The sequence below is a fragment of the Panthera uncia genome, chromosome D1, assembly GCF_023721935.1.
Source record: "Panthera uncia isolate 11264 chromosome D1, Puncia_PCG_1.0, whole genome shotgun sequence".
Lineage (NCBI taxonomy): Eukaryota > Metazoa > Chordata > Mammalia > Carnivora > Felidae > Panthera > Panthera uncia.
Genome location: NC_064808.1, coordinates 6,882,482 through 6,895,938, shown reverse-complemented (window position 1 = coordinate 6,895,938; position 13,457 = coordinate 6,882,482). Strand labels below are relative to the sequence as shown.

Sequence of the window (13,457 nt, the reverse complement as noted above, 5' to 3'; positions counted from 1 at the left end):
GGGGGGGGGGGGGGGGGGGGGGCCTCGATTCCCCCATTCCTCAAATGGACGGCACCCAGCAGCGGCTCTGCTCTGAGTCTCTCCCACTTACTAGTGAGCTCAGTCCCTGTCGTCGCTCTAGGTCGGCCGTTGTTTCTGAGGCCCCTGCTTGCATAGGCTTACGGCTCAGGGCTCAGCTCAGGGGTGTGGTGGGGTCCCCACACCGGGCGAGGAAACCGGCCACGCTGACACAGGGTGCCGAGGGACGGTGGGCACCCGGCAGGCCACCTGGTGGGTACACAGAGGGTTGGTTGGGGCAAAGTGGCATTGACCCCGGGGCCCAGAGGAAGAGCAGGGGTGGGAAGGGTGTTCTGGGCAGGAGAAGCGGCCGGGCAGAGGCTGGGCTCTGCTGCAGAACGGAGCGACAAGGAGAGTGACCCATGCACCTGCGGGAGCCAGAAGCGTGGGACTGCGGGACCTGGTGGCGGCGGGCCAGGGGCCGTGTCAAGTGCTGCCTAGGGCGTGAGGGCCCCTTCCACGCCCCCCCGCCCCCCCCGCATGACCTCCCAGGGCCTGTCCTTCCAGCTCCGCCAGGACTCCATGGGACGGGGGCCGGAGGGGCACGATGAGCTGAGGATCCCGGGGGCCCAGAGCGGGCGGCTCATCGAGATGGAACGCAACGTGAGTGTTGACTGCTGTGCGGTGGGCATGCGGAGGGGCGGCCCCCGTGGCCTGGCCCCCGCTGACCCCCCCCACCCCCTTCCCGGCAGAATGCAACGCTGGTGGCCGAGAAGGTGGCTTTGCAGGGGCAGCTCCAGCACCTGGAGGGGCAGCTGGGCAACCTGCAGGGCCGGGCCCAGGAGCTCCTCCTGCAGAGTCAGCGGGCCCAGGAGCACAGCAGCCGCCTGCAGGTGGGTGACAGCCCCAGGGGCCTGTCCCCTGCCCTGCCTCGTGCCCACTTAACCACGGCCGCCTGCCCCCTTCCTATTCTTTCCTGCCCTTTTCCCTGCCTGAGCTCCCCGCCGGCTCCTCCTGCCTGCTCTCTCGTCACAGCTATCTCTACCCTCCGACCCCAGCCGCCCCAGTCTGCACCCCTCTTCCCCCGTCCTTCTCCTTCCCTTTGACGCTTCTTCCCTGGCTCCTACCCCCTCCCGCCTGCCTCCGGCCCTCACATCCATGCCATTTGGCTCGGCTGCGTTCCTCTCAACAGCCAGCCATTGGTCCCTACTGCCCTCCCTGCCCCTGCCCCTGCCCCATGGGTCGCATCCCTGCCTTGTGCCTCTTGCCCCGCCCTCCACGGCCTGACGCCAGCACCCTCCCCTCTCCTTGCCCCTTCACCTCTGCCTCTGCTCTCTGCTCCCCGCCGCCCCCACTCCAGCCCTCTGCCTTGTCCACAGTTCTCGCCGTATCCTCTGCCCTGCCCCTTGCCTTTTGGTCCCCGCCCCCACCCCCGTCTCTTACCCCCCTTTCTGGCCTGGGACCGCGCCCCTGCGGTCCCTGCTGCCTCCTCTGTCCTAGGCTGAAAAGTCTATACTGGAGAGGCAGGGCCAGGAGCTGCATAGGAAGCTGGGGGTGCTGGAGGAGGAGGTGCGGGCGGCGCGGCAGTCCCACGAGGAGACCCGGGGGCAGCAGCAGGCTTTGCTTCGGGACCACGAGGCCCTGGCTCAGCTGCAGCGGCGACAGGAGGCCGAGCTAGAGGGACTGCTGGCCCGGCACCGCGACCTCAAGGCTAACATGCGGGCGCTGGAGCTGGCCCACCGGGAGCTGCAGGGCCGGTGAGCCTCCCCCAGACACCCAGCTTGTCTCCCCAGCACCCCCTGCCCGCCCGGAGCAGACTCCCTCCGCCGGTCTGACCCCAGCGGGGAAGCACCGCCCGCCCCCCCCAACGCCCTCACCTCTGCTGCCGTGCCCTGGCGCGTGGCTGAGCTCCGGGGCGAGCTCTCGCCCTGAGGCCCATTCATCGTCGGGAGTGGGGGGCACCTCGCGTGGCATTCTGCCCCAGGGCTTTGTTCAGAGGCCCGTGCTTAGGAGACGGCAGACCCGGGGGGTCCAGATAGTCCAGCCGCCCCCTCGCCCCGGCCCCAGGCCCCTGCAGCCCTCTTAGTCCCTGTGCATCCCAGGCACGAGCAGCTGCAGGCCCAGAGGGCCAACGTGGAGGCGCAGGAGGTGGCCCTGCTGGCAGAGCGAGAACGCCTGATGCAGGACGGGCATCGGCAGCGGGGCCTGGAGGAGGAGCTGCGGAGGCTGCAGAGTGAGCACGACAGGTACCGGCGCCCCGCCCAGCCAGGCCGGTTCTCGGCGCGCCCCTCTGGGAAGCGGGCCGCTGGCAAGTTCGTCACCGTCCGCGTGGGGGCCTGCGTTGCCTCCTGTCCCCAGCATGGCTTCTCTGGCCCTTAGGCGGGGCCTGGCAGGGGGTCGAGGGCCCCCTTGGAGAGCATCTCCTCCTGACTCGGCAGGGCTCAGATGCTGCTGGCGGAGGTGTCCCGGGAGCGAGGCGAGCTGCAGGGTGAACGCGGGGAGCTGCGGAGCCGGCTGGCGCGGCTGGAACTGGAGCGAGCGCAGCTAGAGGTGCAGAGTCAGCGACTGCGGGAGTCGAACCAGCAGCTGGACCTGAGCGCCTGCCGGCTGACCACGCAGTGCGAGGTGTGGGGAGGGATGGGCCCGGGGGTGGGGGTGGGGGGGGGGGGGGCGGGGGGGGGGGGGGGGGCGAGTGGAGGGGGCGGAAGGTAGCCACCCCGAGCCCCGTTAAATCCCCCGCCTGCCCCGCCGCCCCAGCTGTTGACCGAGCTTCGGAGCGCCCAGGAAGAGGAGAACCGGCAGCTGCTGGCCGAGGTGCAGGCGCTGAGCCGGGAGAACCGGGAGCTCCTGGAGCGCAGCCTGGAGAGCCGCGACCACCTACACCGAGAGCAGCGGGAGTACCTGTGAGCGGGGGCCCCGGGGCGGTGGCAGGAGCTGGAGCGGGGCCCCGGAGACCCCTTGGGCTGCTCGTGGGGGAGGTGGTGCGGAAGGGGCTGGGGGCTGACCGCCTGGGGCTTGGCGGCGCAGCAGCTTATGAGCCCTGGAGCGTGTCCGCGTGTGAACAAGCAGCAGGGGGTGTGGCGGTGTGTAACCCGCCAGAGCGCGAGCCCTCCTCCTGCCGGGCCTCCCGCCCACCTCCTCCCCGCCTCATCCTCCCAGGGACCAGCTCAACGCCTTGCGCCGTGAGAAACAGAAGCTGGTGGAGAAGATCATGGACCAGTACCGGGTGCTGGAGCCTGGGCCCCTGCCCCGGATCAAGTGAGGGCCCCCCCCCCCCTGCCGGAGCTGGGGATCCTCCTAACCCCTGCCCCTGCCCTGCTCTCTCCGGGCCTTTGCCATCCCCAACGTGGCCTTCTTGTCCCTCCTCGCTCCCTGGCCTTACCCCCTCTTGTGCCCTCTTGCCCCCAGGAAGGGCAGCTGGTTGGCAGACAAGGTGAAGAGGCTGATGCGGCCCCGGCGGGAGGGGGGCCTCCATGGGGGGCCACGCCTGGGGGCCGATGGGGCCGGCAGCACCGAGAGCCTGGGGGGCCCCCCAGAGACGGAGCTCCCCAAGGGCAGGGAGGCAGATGGGACAGGTGGGTCTGGGGGCCGGGTGACCGTGATGGTCCCTACCCCGTGTCTCCTATCCCCACCCTGGTGCCTGCCAACGCCTCAGCATCTCCCTTCATCTTGTGTGCACACCCACCCCCGCTGGTCTTCCCTGATGCAACCCGGCCCCGCCTAGATGTGGCTCTTTGCCCCCTGGCCCTGCCACAACCCTCTCAGCTGGCACCTCCTTCCTGCCTGCACTGCCACCCACCCAGTCCCCACCCATCCACAGCGGTGCCTAGAACCTCGGAGCAGCAGGGGACTTTAGTGAGAGGTCATTTATCCCAGTCAGCAGACGAGGAAGCTGAGGCCCAGGGAGGGGACGTGCCTTGCCCAAGGTCACACAGTGAGTCAGTGTCAGAGCCAGCACAGGGGCCGGCCACCCGTCCCCACCCTCATTCACCCAGACCTAACCCCCCCCCCCCCCCCCCCCGCCACCAGCCCCCCACTCCCACCTCTGCAGCCTCCTCTCCCTGCGCCTCGGCAGCTTCACCCTGCCAGCCCCTCCGCTCTGCCCAGCCCCTTCCCTCCCGGCTGGACACCCTCCCTGCCTCTCGCAGGGTCCCTTTCACCGGCGCCCATGCGCAGAGCCCAGAGCTCCCTCTGCCTGCGGGACGAGACCCTGGCAGGGGGGCAGCGGCGGAAACTCAGCTCACGGTTCCCCGTGGGGCGAAGCTCTGAATCATTCAGCCCCGGGGACACGCCCAGGCAGCGTTTCCGACAGCGACAGCGCAGGCCAGGCCCCCTGGGGGCACCCAGCGCCCATGGCAAAGGTGACAGCCGAGGGTCCCTGCTCTTATTAGCTCCCCAGCTCTGTGGCTGAGGGGGCTTCCCTCCTGTCCCTTGGGTCTCCCCACAAGCCCTGCCCACCTCTGCTCTGGTCCCCGTGGCCCACTGGCTTCCTTGTGCACCCCCAGGACCTGGCGTGGGATGGGATGGCTCCATTGAGACCCTGTCAGAACACGAAGCAGATGTCAACCGAGAGGGTGAGTGGGGGTATTTGCCCTGCCTGGGGCCCCTGGCAGACCCCGTTCATGCATTCGTCTACTTGACAGTGAGCCTTCGCTAAGTGCCGGGTGATGTGCTAGGGATAACAGCAGGGGTACAGCTGGGGATAGAGCAGGGAACATTCTGGGATGGGAGACAGACAGACGTAAACAGGTTGCATAAAAATAATAATTATCGGGGCACCTGGGTGGCTCAGTCGGTTAAGCGTCCGACTTCAGCTCAGGTCACGATCTCGCGCTCTGTGAGTTCGAGCCCCACGTCGGGCTCTGGGCTGACGGCTCGGAGCCTGGAGCCCGCTTCCGATTCTGTGTCTCCCTCTCTCTCTGCCCCTCCCCTGTTCATGCTCTGTCTCTCTCTCTCAAAAATAAATAAACGTTAAAAAAAATTTTTTTTAAATAATAATTATCTACAACAACCCTGTCCAGTAGAAATAGGATGTGAACTACATGTGTAATTTAGAATCTTCTAGAGCCCTCATCAGAAAAGGAGAAAGAAACAGGTAAAAGTAATTTTAACAGCATATTTTCGTCATCTCAGTACACCTGAACTGTGACCATTTCACCATGTGGTCAGTGTGGAAAGTCATTAATGAGCTGTTTTATTAAAAAAAAATGTATCGTCATTTATTTAAAAAATTTTTTGTAACGTTTAGTTTTGGGGGAGAGAGAGAGAGAGGAGAGGGAGCGTGAACGGGGGAGGGGCAGAGAGAGAGGGAGACACAGAGTCTGAAGGAGGCTCCAGGCTCTGAGCCGTCAGCACGGAGCCCGACGCGGGGCTCGAACCCACGCACCGCGAGACCGTGACCTGAGCCGAAGTCGGCCGCTCAACCGACTGAGCCACCCCGGCGCCCCCTTAATGAGACGTTTTATATGATTTTTTTCCTGCCACGTCTTTGAGCCCAGTGGATATTTTATACCCAAGCACATAGAAGTTCCGACCCACCACATCTCAGGTGCTCGGTCCTGTACTGGGCAGCTCGGCCCCAGGATATTTAGGAGGTGATCATGCTCTGGGGGGAACGGAGAGCCAGGTGAGGGAGCTCAGGAACGGTTCCAACTAGGTGCTCGGCGTAGCCGAGGAGAGGAGGTGAGGGTTTGTCCTGTGGACGTACCTGGGGAACAGCATTCCAGGCAGGAGTAACAGCTGAAACAAAGGCCTGGCGAGTTCAAGGACGGGCTACAGCCACAGTGAGGAGGGGGAGAGCGGAGAGGAGCCCAAGGGGCAGCGGGAGGGCACAAGGCGTGGGGCCCTGTGGGCCACCGTGGGTGCTGGGAGCTCCCGAGGGGTCTGGCCTGAGCTGAACCTTCCCCTTTTAGGCCTCAAGGTGCCGGAGCCGGAGAAACGCCCTCTCACACCCTCCCTCAGCCAGTGACACCGCAGGGACCGGGGGCCTGAGAGCGCAGCCTTCTTACCGCTGGAGTCCCCGTGGGGGCCCCAGGCAGCCCCAGAATGCAGGGATCCGGGCTACCTGGAGCCAGTCCTTAGGGGCCCCTGGCTCCTCCGAGGCCCGCACCGGGGCCCCGAGATGGGGCTGGGATAAGCCTGTGGACAGAGGGGACGGCTGGTCCCCACGAGCCGCTCCTTCCCGGGGCCCCGGCTCTGCCACGCGGCCCTCGCTGAGGAGGCCATCGGCGGGTGACCTCCACAGATGAAGGAGACAGGCGGGAGTGGCCGAGAGAGCCCCCTGCCAGGTCCAGGCGGGGAGCCAAGGACCATTCGCCGAGGACGGTGGCCTGGGCCGATCTCTGAGCTGTAGCTGGGCCATGGACATGACAATAAAGCTGGGATACGACCACCTGAGTTTGGGCTGTGTCCAGTCCCAAGGCACCAGCGCCACCGGGCCCAAGTCCTTCTGTGTGGCTGGGGATCTGTGTCCATTGGCTTCCTCACATGGCACAGGGCGGCTAGGGCTTTCTTCAGGGGATGGGCCAGTCGGGCTTGCTTGGATGTCCCGGGGGTGGGGGGGTGGGGGGTAGGGCGGGGCTTGGCCTGAGTCCCAGCTAAGCCTTTGCCTAGGAGATGGGCTCTGGGCTCCCATGAAGCCCCAGAGGCTCCTTCCCTTCCTTCCCCAACTCCTCTCCTTTTCATCTCTTCCTCTCCTTCCTCTCCTCATCCTCTCCCCACCCCGTAGAATTGCTCTCCTCCCTAGTGAGTTCTCAGCCCAGTGGGATGTCACCTAGTGCCACGGGCTTTCACGGAGGGACACAAGGCGGGGGAAGGACGTGGGGTCTCTGACCAGCGCTTCCAGAATGACGCCCAGGAAAGGGGCAATTAGGCTAGATGGCAGGACGTGAGTCAAGGCACCTGGGGCCGCCCAGGGCAGGGTGGGGCTGCGGGCCCAAGGTGAGGCAGCCTGAATGTGGGGGTGGGCAAAGCCGGGAGGGGTGGCCAGTCTGGCTTCCCGGGGATGGTCTGCAGCAGTCTGACTCCTGGGGTTTCCACAGCCCCCTCTTGGGGGTAACTGATGGCCAGGCCCTCCACTCAGCCCAAGCTTCAGAGTCCGGTGGGGTGGGTGTGGACACCCTGGTCTCCAGCTGGGCAGAGGAGATGAAAGCCCCCTCCCACAGGCCTCAGGATGGGAGCTCTGATGGCCATCCGTCCCACCCTGTTGGTGGCTCCTATCGGTTGTCAGGGGGGCTCTGGAGGACAGGCCAGCCAGGGGCCCTGGCTGGGCTGCGAAGGGTGGCTGGGGACTGAGGTGCTTTCACAGGTCGGCTCTGAACGGATGGGGTCAAAATCAGTCACCCCGCTCCACTCCCCGCCCCCCTCCAGGGTCGGGCTTGACCCCAGCGGCCTTTCAGCGCCCCCTGCAGGCGCTCCCTGGGTAGCCGCTGCCCGGGGACAGGTCCCTCAGGGTGTCTGAGCCCCAGGCCCTCCCCTTGCAAAGGCAAGTCCACACTGTGCGAGAGGTGCTGGGCCGAGGCTGTGCGGGCAGCACCCGCGCGAGGGTAGCCAAGGAGTGAGCGGATGATGGTTTTTCGGCGACCCCTCCCTTTCGCTGGTGGCTAGGAAGCGGGCAGATGCCCGGTTGCCCTGGGGGGGCTGGCTCCCTGGAGGGGAGGGCTCAAAAGCACCTGTGTGCCCCCCTCCTTGGGGCACGGGGCTCCGGTGCCTCATCACCACCGGCTCCAGCAGGCACCCCGGCGGAGTGTCCACCCGGTAGAGGCTCCGGGTTCTCCCCAGGCCCCCGGTGCTCCCGGGTCCCCAGAGGGTCGCCCGGGGTCCCAGAGCGCACGGCACCGCCGCCCGCCCCGCGCGCCCGAGGGAGCCGGGCCGCCCCCGTCCGCCCGCCCTCCCGCAGCCCGGCGCTGTCACGTTCCAGCCGCCTGACTCAGGCCGCGCGGGGCGGGGAGCGGGAGGCGGCGCCGGCGCCCGCCTCGGCCCCGGAGGCGGCACCAGGAAGCGCCCGCCCCGGCCGGAGCCGCCATGTAACCGGCGCCGCCCGGAGCAGAGCCGCGCGCGGGCCCCGGCCACCCGCACGCCATGGGGGACGAGGACGAGGACGAGGGCTGCGCCGTGGAGCTGCGGATCACCGAAGGTGGGGCAGGGGTGGCCGCGGAGGGGCCGGTGGTGCGGGGCCCCGGGGGAGGGCCGCCGGGGCTGCGCCGGGGAGGGGTCATGCACCGGCCGCGCTCATTCGCCTGCTGCGCCCGCAGCCAACCTGACCGGGCACGAGGAGAAGGTGAGCGTCGAGAACTTCGAGCTGCTCAAGGTGCTGGGCACGGGAGGTGAGGACCCCCACGGGGCAGGTGTCCCGGGCCTGGCGCCCTGAGCCTCGCGCGCGCGCGCACCCGCCCGGGCCTGGGCCCGGGCCAGGCCTCCGGCAGTGCCCCCCACCCTTTCCCGGCACAGCCCGCCTTGCCTGCCCCGCCCCGCCCTGCCAGGGTTTGCATGCCCACTCCCAGGGACGTGCCTGCTCCTGGGGTGCTCCACATCGACACTGCCCCTCCCTGCAAGGTCCTCCCGGGGTTCGCCGGCACCCTCCAGGACTTGCAGCCCTCCCAAGTGATTTGCACACCTCCTCCCCACCCCAGGCGATGTGGCAGCCCAGTCTCCTGCTTTGCTCACTCCCAGCTTTGCACGCGCCCCAGCCTGGGTTTGCACATCCCTCCCCTGTCCAGTCTGCCTTGCACCCCCTGGCGTCTCTGTCTGATCTACGGGTTTGCACATGTCCTGCCCCCACTTTGCCCCGCAGGCCTCCTGGAGCTGCCTGCCTTCCGGCCTGGTTTGCACCTCTCCCTGGTTTTGTGGAGCACCCTCCCGGGCCGCGTACACCCTTTCCTCAGAAGGCTCTGTCAGCTTTTTGCACGCTGGCCTCTCACTCCGGCTCCTTCCCCCAGTTTGCACACCCTCCTGGGTTGGCGTCACCCCCCCCCCCCCCCACCAGTCCACCCTTCTGCTCACGGTCTACCCTCCGCTCGCTCACTGCTCCCACAGCCTACGGGAAGGTGTTCCTGGTGCGCAAAGCCGTCGGGCACGACGCAGGCAAGCTGTATGCTATGAAGGTGCTGCGCAAGGCGGCGCTGGTGCAGCGCGCCAAGACCCAGGAGCACACGCGCACCGAGCGCTCGGTGCTGGAACTGGTGCGCCAGGCGCCCTTCCTGGTTACGCTGCACTACGCCTTCCAGACGGACGCCAAGCTGCACCTCATCCTGGGTAAGGGCGGGCGCCTGCCCGCCTTGGAGGCCACCACCGAGGCGGGTTGGGCCGCGCGATCAGGGTTGCTTCCCGACGTCCATTCCACACCCCCCCTTCCCCCCAGACTATGTGAACGGAGGCGAGATGTTCACCCACCTGTACCAGCGCCAGCACTTTAAAGAGGCCGAGGTGCGCGTGTACGGGGGCGAGATCGTGCTGGCCCTAGAGCACCTGCACAAGGTGGGTGAGGGCCTGGCCTCCCGGCTGCTGCCGCACGTGGCACCCCCGTGGCAGCCTTGAATCGCTGTGTCTGGGGCTTCCTGGGGGGGGACTGGAGCGCCTTTCGCACAGGCCTCCTGGAAGGAAGGCCGTAGCGCTGCCTGGGGAGGGGGTCCCTTCCTCCGGCACCTCCTGGAAGGGGCTTTCCTCTGACGGGGAACTCGGGGCCACCTCCCGGGGCCACGCTTGCAGAACTTCCTCAAATGGGGACCTCAGGCCTTGGCTCCCAAGGCCTTCTTCTCGTAGGCTTTCCTCCCTCTGGGACCTGTTTCCGTGGGGCATCCCTGCGCCGTCCCCGTTCCTTGCTTTTGCGTCTTAAGTGGCCTTTCCCATCCCACGGCCCGGTCCCTGGGCTCACTCCTGCACCGGACACCCCTTCTCTAGGGGGTTGCCCTGATCCCTGAGCTGGGTCTTGGTGCTCGGCCCCGGACACGGGCCGTAGAAGCAGGGGGGGGGGGGCGCGTCGGGGAGGAAGCCTCAGTGTGCCTCTTGTTCCCACCAGCTGGGTATCATCTACCGAGACCTGAAGCTGGAGAACGTGCTGCTTGACTCCGAGGGCCACATCGTCCTCACAGACTTTGGGCTCAGCAAGGAGTTCCTGACGGAGGAGGTGAGCGCAGGGCCGCGTCTCTGCCTACCGCACCCCCACTCGAGCCTTCTCCTTCCTGTCTCCTCCTGCTCCGCACCCGGCTCTGCGTTTCTCGCGGCGCAGAGGCGAACAGATCCAGGTCCTGCCTTCAGGAGGCTCCCTCTGTTCCGACCCTCACAAGTCCAGCGAGTCCTACTCTGAGCCTTGGGGACTGCTGGGTGTCCAAACGGGTCCTCTTGCCCTCCCAGAAAGAACGAACCTTCTCCTTCTGTGGCACCATTGAGTACATGGCCCCCGAAATTATCCGCAGCAAGTCGGGGCACGGCAAGGTGGGTTGGCAGGGGAGCGGGTGGGGAGCGGGGGGCGGGGCGAGGCGGGGGTGGCCCTGACCCTGGCTCTGCCCTGGCAGGCTGTGGACTGGTGGAGCCTGGGTATCCTGCTCTTCGAGCTGCTGACGGGGGCCTCGCCCTTCACCCTGGAGGGCGAGAGGAACACGCAGGCGGAGGTGTCCCGGTGAGCGGGGCTGGGCGAGGAGGGTGGCTGAGGGGCCTGGGCAGGGTTGGGGAGGGGGCTCGCTGCCCCTGACGCCCCCCCAATCCTCCCAGACGGATCCTGAAGTGCTCCCCTCCCTTCCCCCCCCGGATCGGGCCCGTGGCACAGGACCTGCTGCAGCGGCTACTTTGCAAAGACCCCAAGAAGCGGCTGGGCGCGGGGCCCCAGGGGGCGCAGGAAGTCAAGAACCACCCCTTCTTCCAGGTGAGGCTCCTGACCCTCCCGCACACCTCCCTGCACACCCCCAGACCAGGCTGCTGCCCTGTGTTGGGGGATGGTCGGAGACTAGCTGATTTCACTTGATTTAGAAAAACCTCCGGGGGCCCCTGGGTGGCTCCGTCGGTTGAGCGTCTGACTTGATTTTGGCCTTGGTCGTGACCCCAGGGTCGTGGGATGGAGCCCCACGTTGGGCTCGGTGCTGAGCGTGGAGCCTGCTTAAGATCGTCTCTCTCTTTCTCTCTCTTTCTCCCTCTGCCCCTCTCCCCCACTCATATGCTCTCTCTCTCTCTAAAAAAAAGAAGAAAAACCTCCAGAAAAAGAAAGTGGGTTTGTCGTCTCCATCTCTAGTGAAACGTGGAGGATGGGTCGGGTTCCTGGGGGAAGGAATGTTGGGCTCATTGACGGGCAGGGCTGGCAGGGGCTTGAGCATGGATTCGTCATCAGCCAGGTTCAGAGAAGGGAGGTGACCCGCTCCAGACCGCGCGGGAAATGGGGTCGCGCTGGGAACAGGTCGCGGGTCTCCTGTCGGCCCGAAGCAGAACTAAGAGTCACTCTTTGGGCTCTTAGCATCCTCCCAGGCATTCTGTTCTTTGCTCCTGTACAATCTGTGTGCCTGTAATTCAGAGGGACGGTCGGTCAGTCGCTTGGGTTTTGTTCACTACGTAAGAGCACACACAGGTTAGAGTGCAGTGCAGAGTGAACCGTGTTTCCTTGCGAGACCTTGCTGGCTCGGGCGCGGTGCGTGGCCGGCATCGTTGCCCAGCAGGACCCCGAAGCGGCGATCACCGGCCGTGTGTTGGCTCTTTGCGTTATGTCATGGGACCTTCAGAACCATTCTGATCATCCCCATCTTCACAGATGAGGAAACCGAGGCTCAGAGAGGTTAAGTAATTTGCCCGAGATCACCCAGCCGGGGGGTGATGGAGCTCAGATCCAAACCCAGGTCTGGGTGATTGGAAGCCCATGCTCTTAACTGCTGTGTTCTGTTTACGGGCGGGGAATCAGATTAGCTACTTGTCTGACATTGCAACAGAAGTACCCATTTATGGGCACTTACCGTGGGCCAGGCACTCAGTTATCCTTGCTGTGAGTGCGATCCTCTTAAACCTTCTCACCAATTACCTGCCTGGAAGGTTCCTTGGAGACGCTTTCTTAGACAGGAATCCAAGTCTCCGTGGTGAAGATGTCCCTTCGCGGGGGAAGTGGCTGACGAGCGTCAGTTTCCTTAAGTGAATTCCTCAAGCCCGCCCTGAGTACGTGCCCCGGGTGCTGGGAGTGGGTTGACCAGTAATCATACTGGAGAGGCGCTAAGGTCTTCGAGGCCTGGGGCTCAGAAGGGGTGGTGGTCCCCTCAGACCCCCTTCTCTCAAGACAGCCTCTTTGGTGGGGCGCCTGGGTGGCTTGGTCCGTTGGGCGTCTTGACTTTGGCTCAGATCATGATCTCACGGTTCATGGGTTCGAGCCCCGTGTCGGGCTGTGTGCTGACAGCTCAGAGGCTGGAGCCTGCTTCCGATGCTGTGTCTCCCTCTCTCTCTGCCGGTCCCCCACTCGTGCTCTGTCTCTCAAAAATGAATAAACATTAAAAAAAAAAAAAAAAAAGATTCTTTGATGAGAGCAATGCTGAGATCCTGGTGCCAGCCCCGGGGCCTTCAAGCCCAAATCAGGCCTCTTGGCTGTGAGTGACAAAAAAGTTGAACCCAAAATGGGGATATCCCTGGAGTAGAGTTTGGCTGCTAACAACGAAGATTGGAGTGAACAATCTAGATGAGATAGACGTTAATTAATTAATTAATTTATAAAGGTTGGCTTTACCACAGGGCTGCTGTGGTGTTTTGTGAATACAAGCTCCTTTCTTTTTGTAATGCTCCTTCATTCTTAGCCTCCATCCCCAGGGCTGCCTCGTGGGCCAAAATGGCTGCCAGAGCTCTTGCCATCTAGCCTGTTATCTAGGCAGGAATCAGGAGGACAAAGGAGGAGAAGGGCAAAATGGCACGTGCCAACTAGTCACCCTCCTCTTGAGGTTCTTTCTCTGGATTCCTACCTCGCAATTACTGCTTACAAGTTATGGGTCACCCCCGAGTGCCCCAAGGTTTTCTGCAATACGTTAGTTGTGCCCATTGCTTCCTGGAGTAAAGTTGGGGCTGTGGTACTAAGGAAGACCGGGACGATGGATGGTTGGGCAGGCAATGAGCGGGCTCTGCCACCCTAGCTTAAACATAAAAAGGTATGTTTTAGCTCCCGTAAGTGAAAAGTCCCAAGGAAAAGTGGTCTGACTTCAGGCAAGGCTGCATCCAGGTGCTGGATTTGTGTCATTAAGAATTTCTTTCTTTGTGTCTTGGCTTTTCTGTTCATCATTAGACCCTGAAGGGGTCCCCGGCAGTTCCAGGCCCACACGCTCCCCATTCAAGCCCAGTTGGAGAAAGAGATTTGTTTTGCATGTCAATGCCATTGAAAGTCCCAGAACTGACTAAGTGTGGTGGAGGGGCGATTCTGTGAGGGAAATCGGGATTCTGTTATCAGAGGGAGAGAAACACAAGCCGGGGAGGCAGGAAGAACAACTTTCCACCCAAATGCCAGATAGACCCTT

General features: G+C 64.5%; 2 protein-coding genes across 6 annotated transcripts in view; both read left to right on the top strand.

Annotated features, from left to right (window-relative positions):
* CCDC88B (coiled-coil domain containing 88B) overlaps positions 1-6,393 on the top strand; it is a 15,040-nt gene extending 8,647 nt beyond the window's left edge. The window contains exons 17-28 of one of the 5 annotated variants that reach the window (XM_049643495.1): positions 565-660; positions 750-890; positions 1,498-1,754; positions 2,100-2,243; positions 2,436-2,622; positions 2,755-2,900; positions 3,157-3,255; positions 3,406-3,572; positions 3,818-3,931; positions 4,146-4,358; positions 4,503-4,571; positions 5,910-6,059. In XM_049643495.1, coding sequence (XP_049499452.1) covers positions 565-660; positions 750-890; positions 1,498-1,754; positions 2,100-2,243; positions 2,436-2,622; positions 2,755-2,900; positions 3,157-3,255; positions 3,406-3,572; positions 3,818-3,931; positions 4,146-4,358; positions 4,503-4,571; positions 5,910-5,965 — 1,689 coding nt within the window. In that variant the 3' untranslated portion in view covers positions 5,966-6,059. Of the gene's footprint in view, positions 1-564; positions 661-749; positions 891-1,497; positions 1,755-2,099; positions 2,244-2,435; positions 2,623-2,754; positions 2,901-3,156; positions 3,256-3,405; positions 3,573-3,817; positions 3,932-4,145; positions 4,359-4,502; positions 4,572-5,909 lie in introns of those variants that run through there. The other 4 variants (XM_049643486.1, XM_049643503.1, XM_049643512.1 and 1 more) reach the window with 4 other exon arrangements.
* A 1,604-nt stretch (positions 6,394-7,997) lies between these two features.
* Positions 7,998-13,457, top strand: part of RPS6KA4 (ribosomal protein S6 kinase A4) — a 10,983-nt gene continuing 5,523 nt past the window's right edge. The window contains exons 1-8 of the mRNA XM_049643535.1: positions 7,998-8,131; positions 8,250-8,321; positions 9,031-9,249; positions 9,356-9,471; positions 10,013-10,120; positions 10,348-10,428; positions 10,509-10,612; positions 10,705-10,855. Coding sequence (XP_049499492.1) covers positions 8,077-8,131; positions 8,250-8,321; positions 9,031-9,249; positions 9,356-9,471; positions 10,013-10,120; positions 10,348-10,428; positions 10,509-10,612; positions 10,705-10,855 — 906 coding nt within the window. The 5' untranslated portion in view covers positions 7,998-8,076. The remainder of the gene's footprint in view (positions 8,132-8,249; positions 8,322-9,030; positions 9,250-9,355; positions 9,472-10,012; positions 10,121-10,347; positions 10,429-10,508; positions 10,613-10,704; positions 10,856-13,457) is intronic.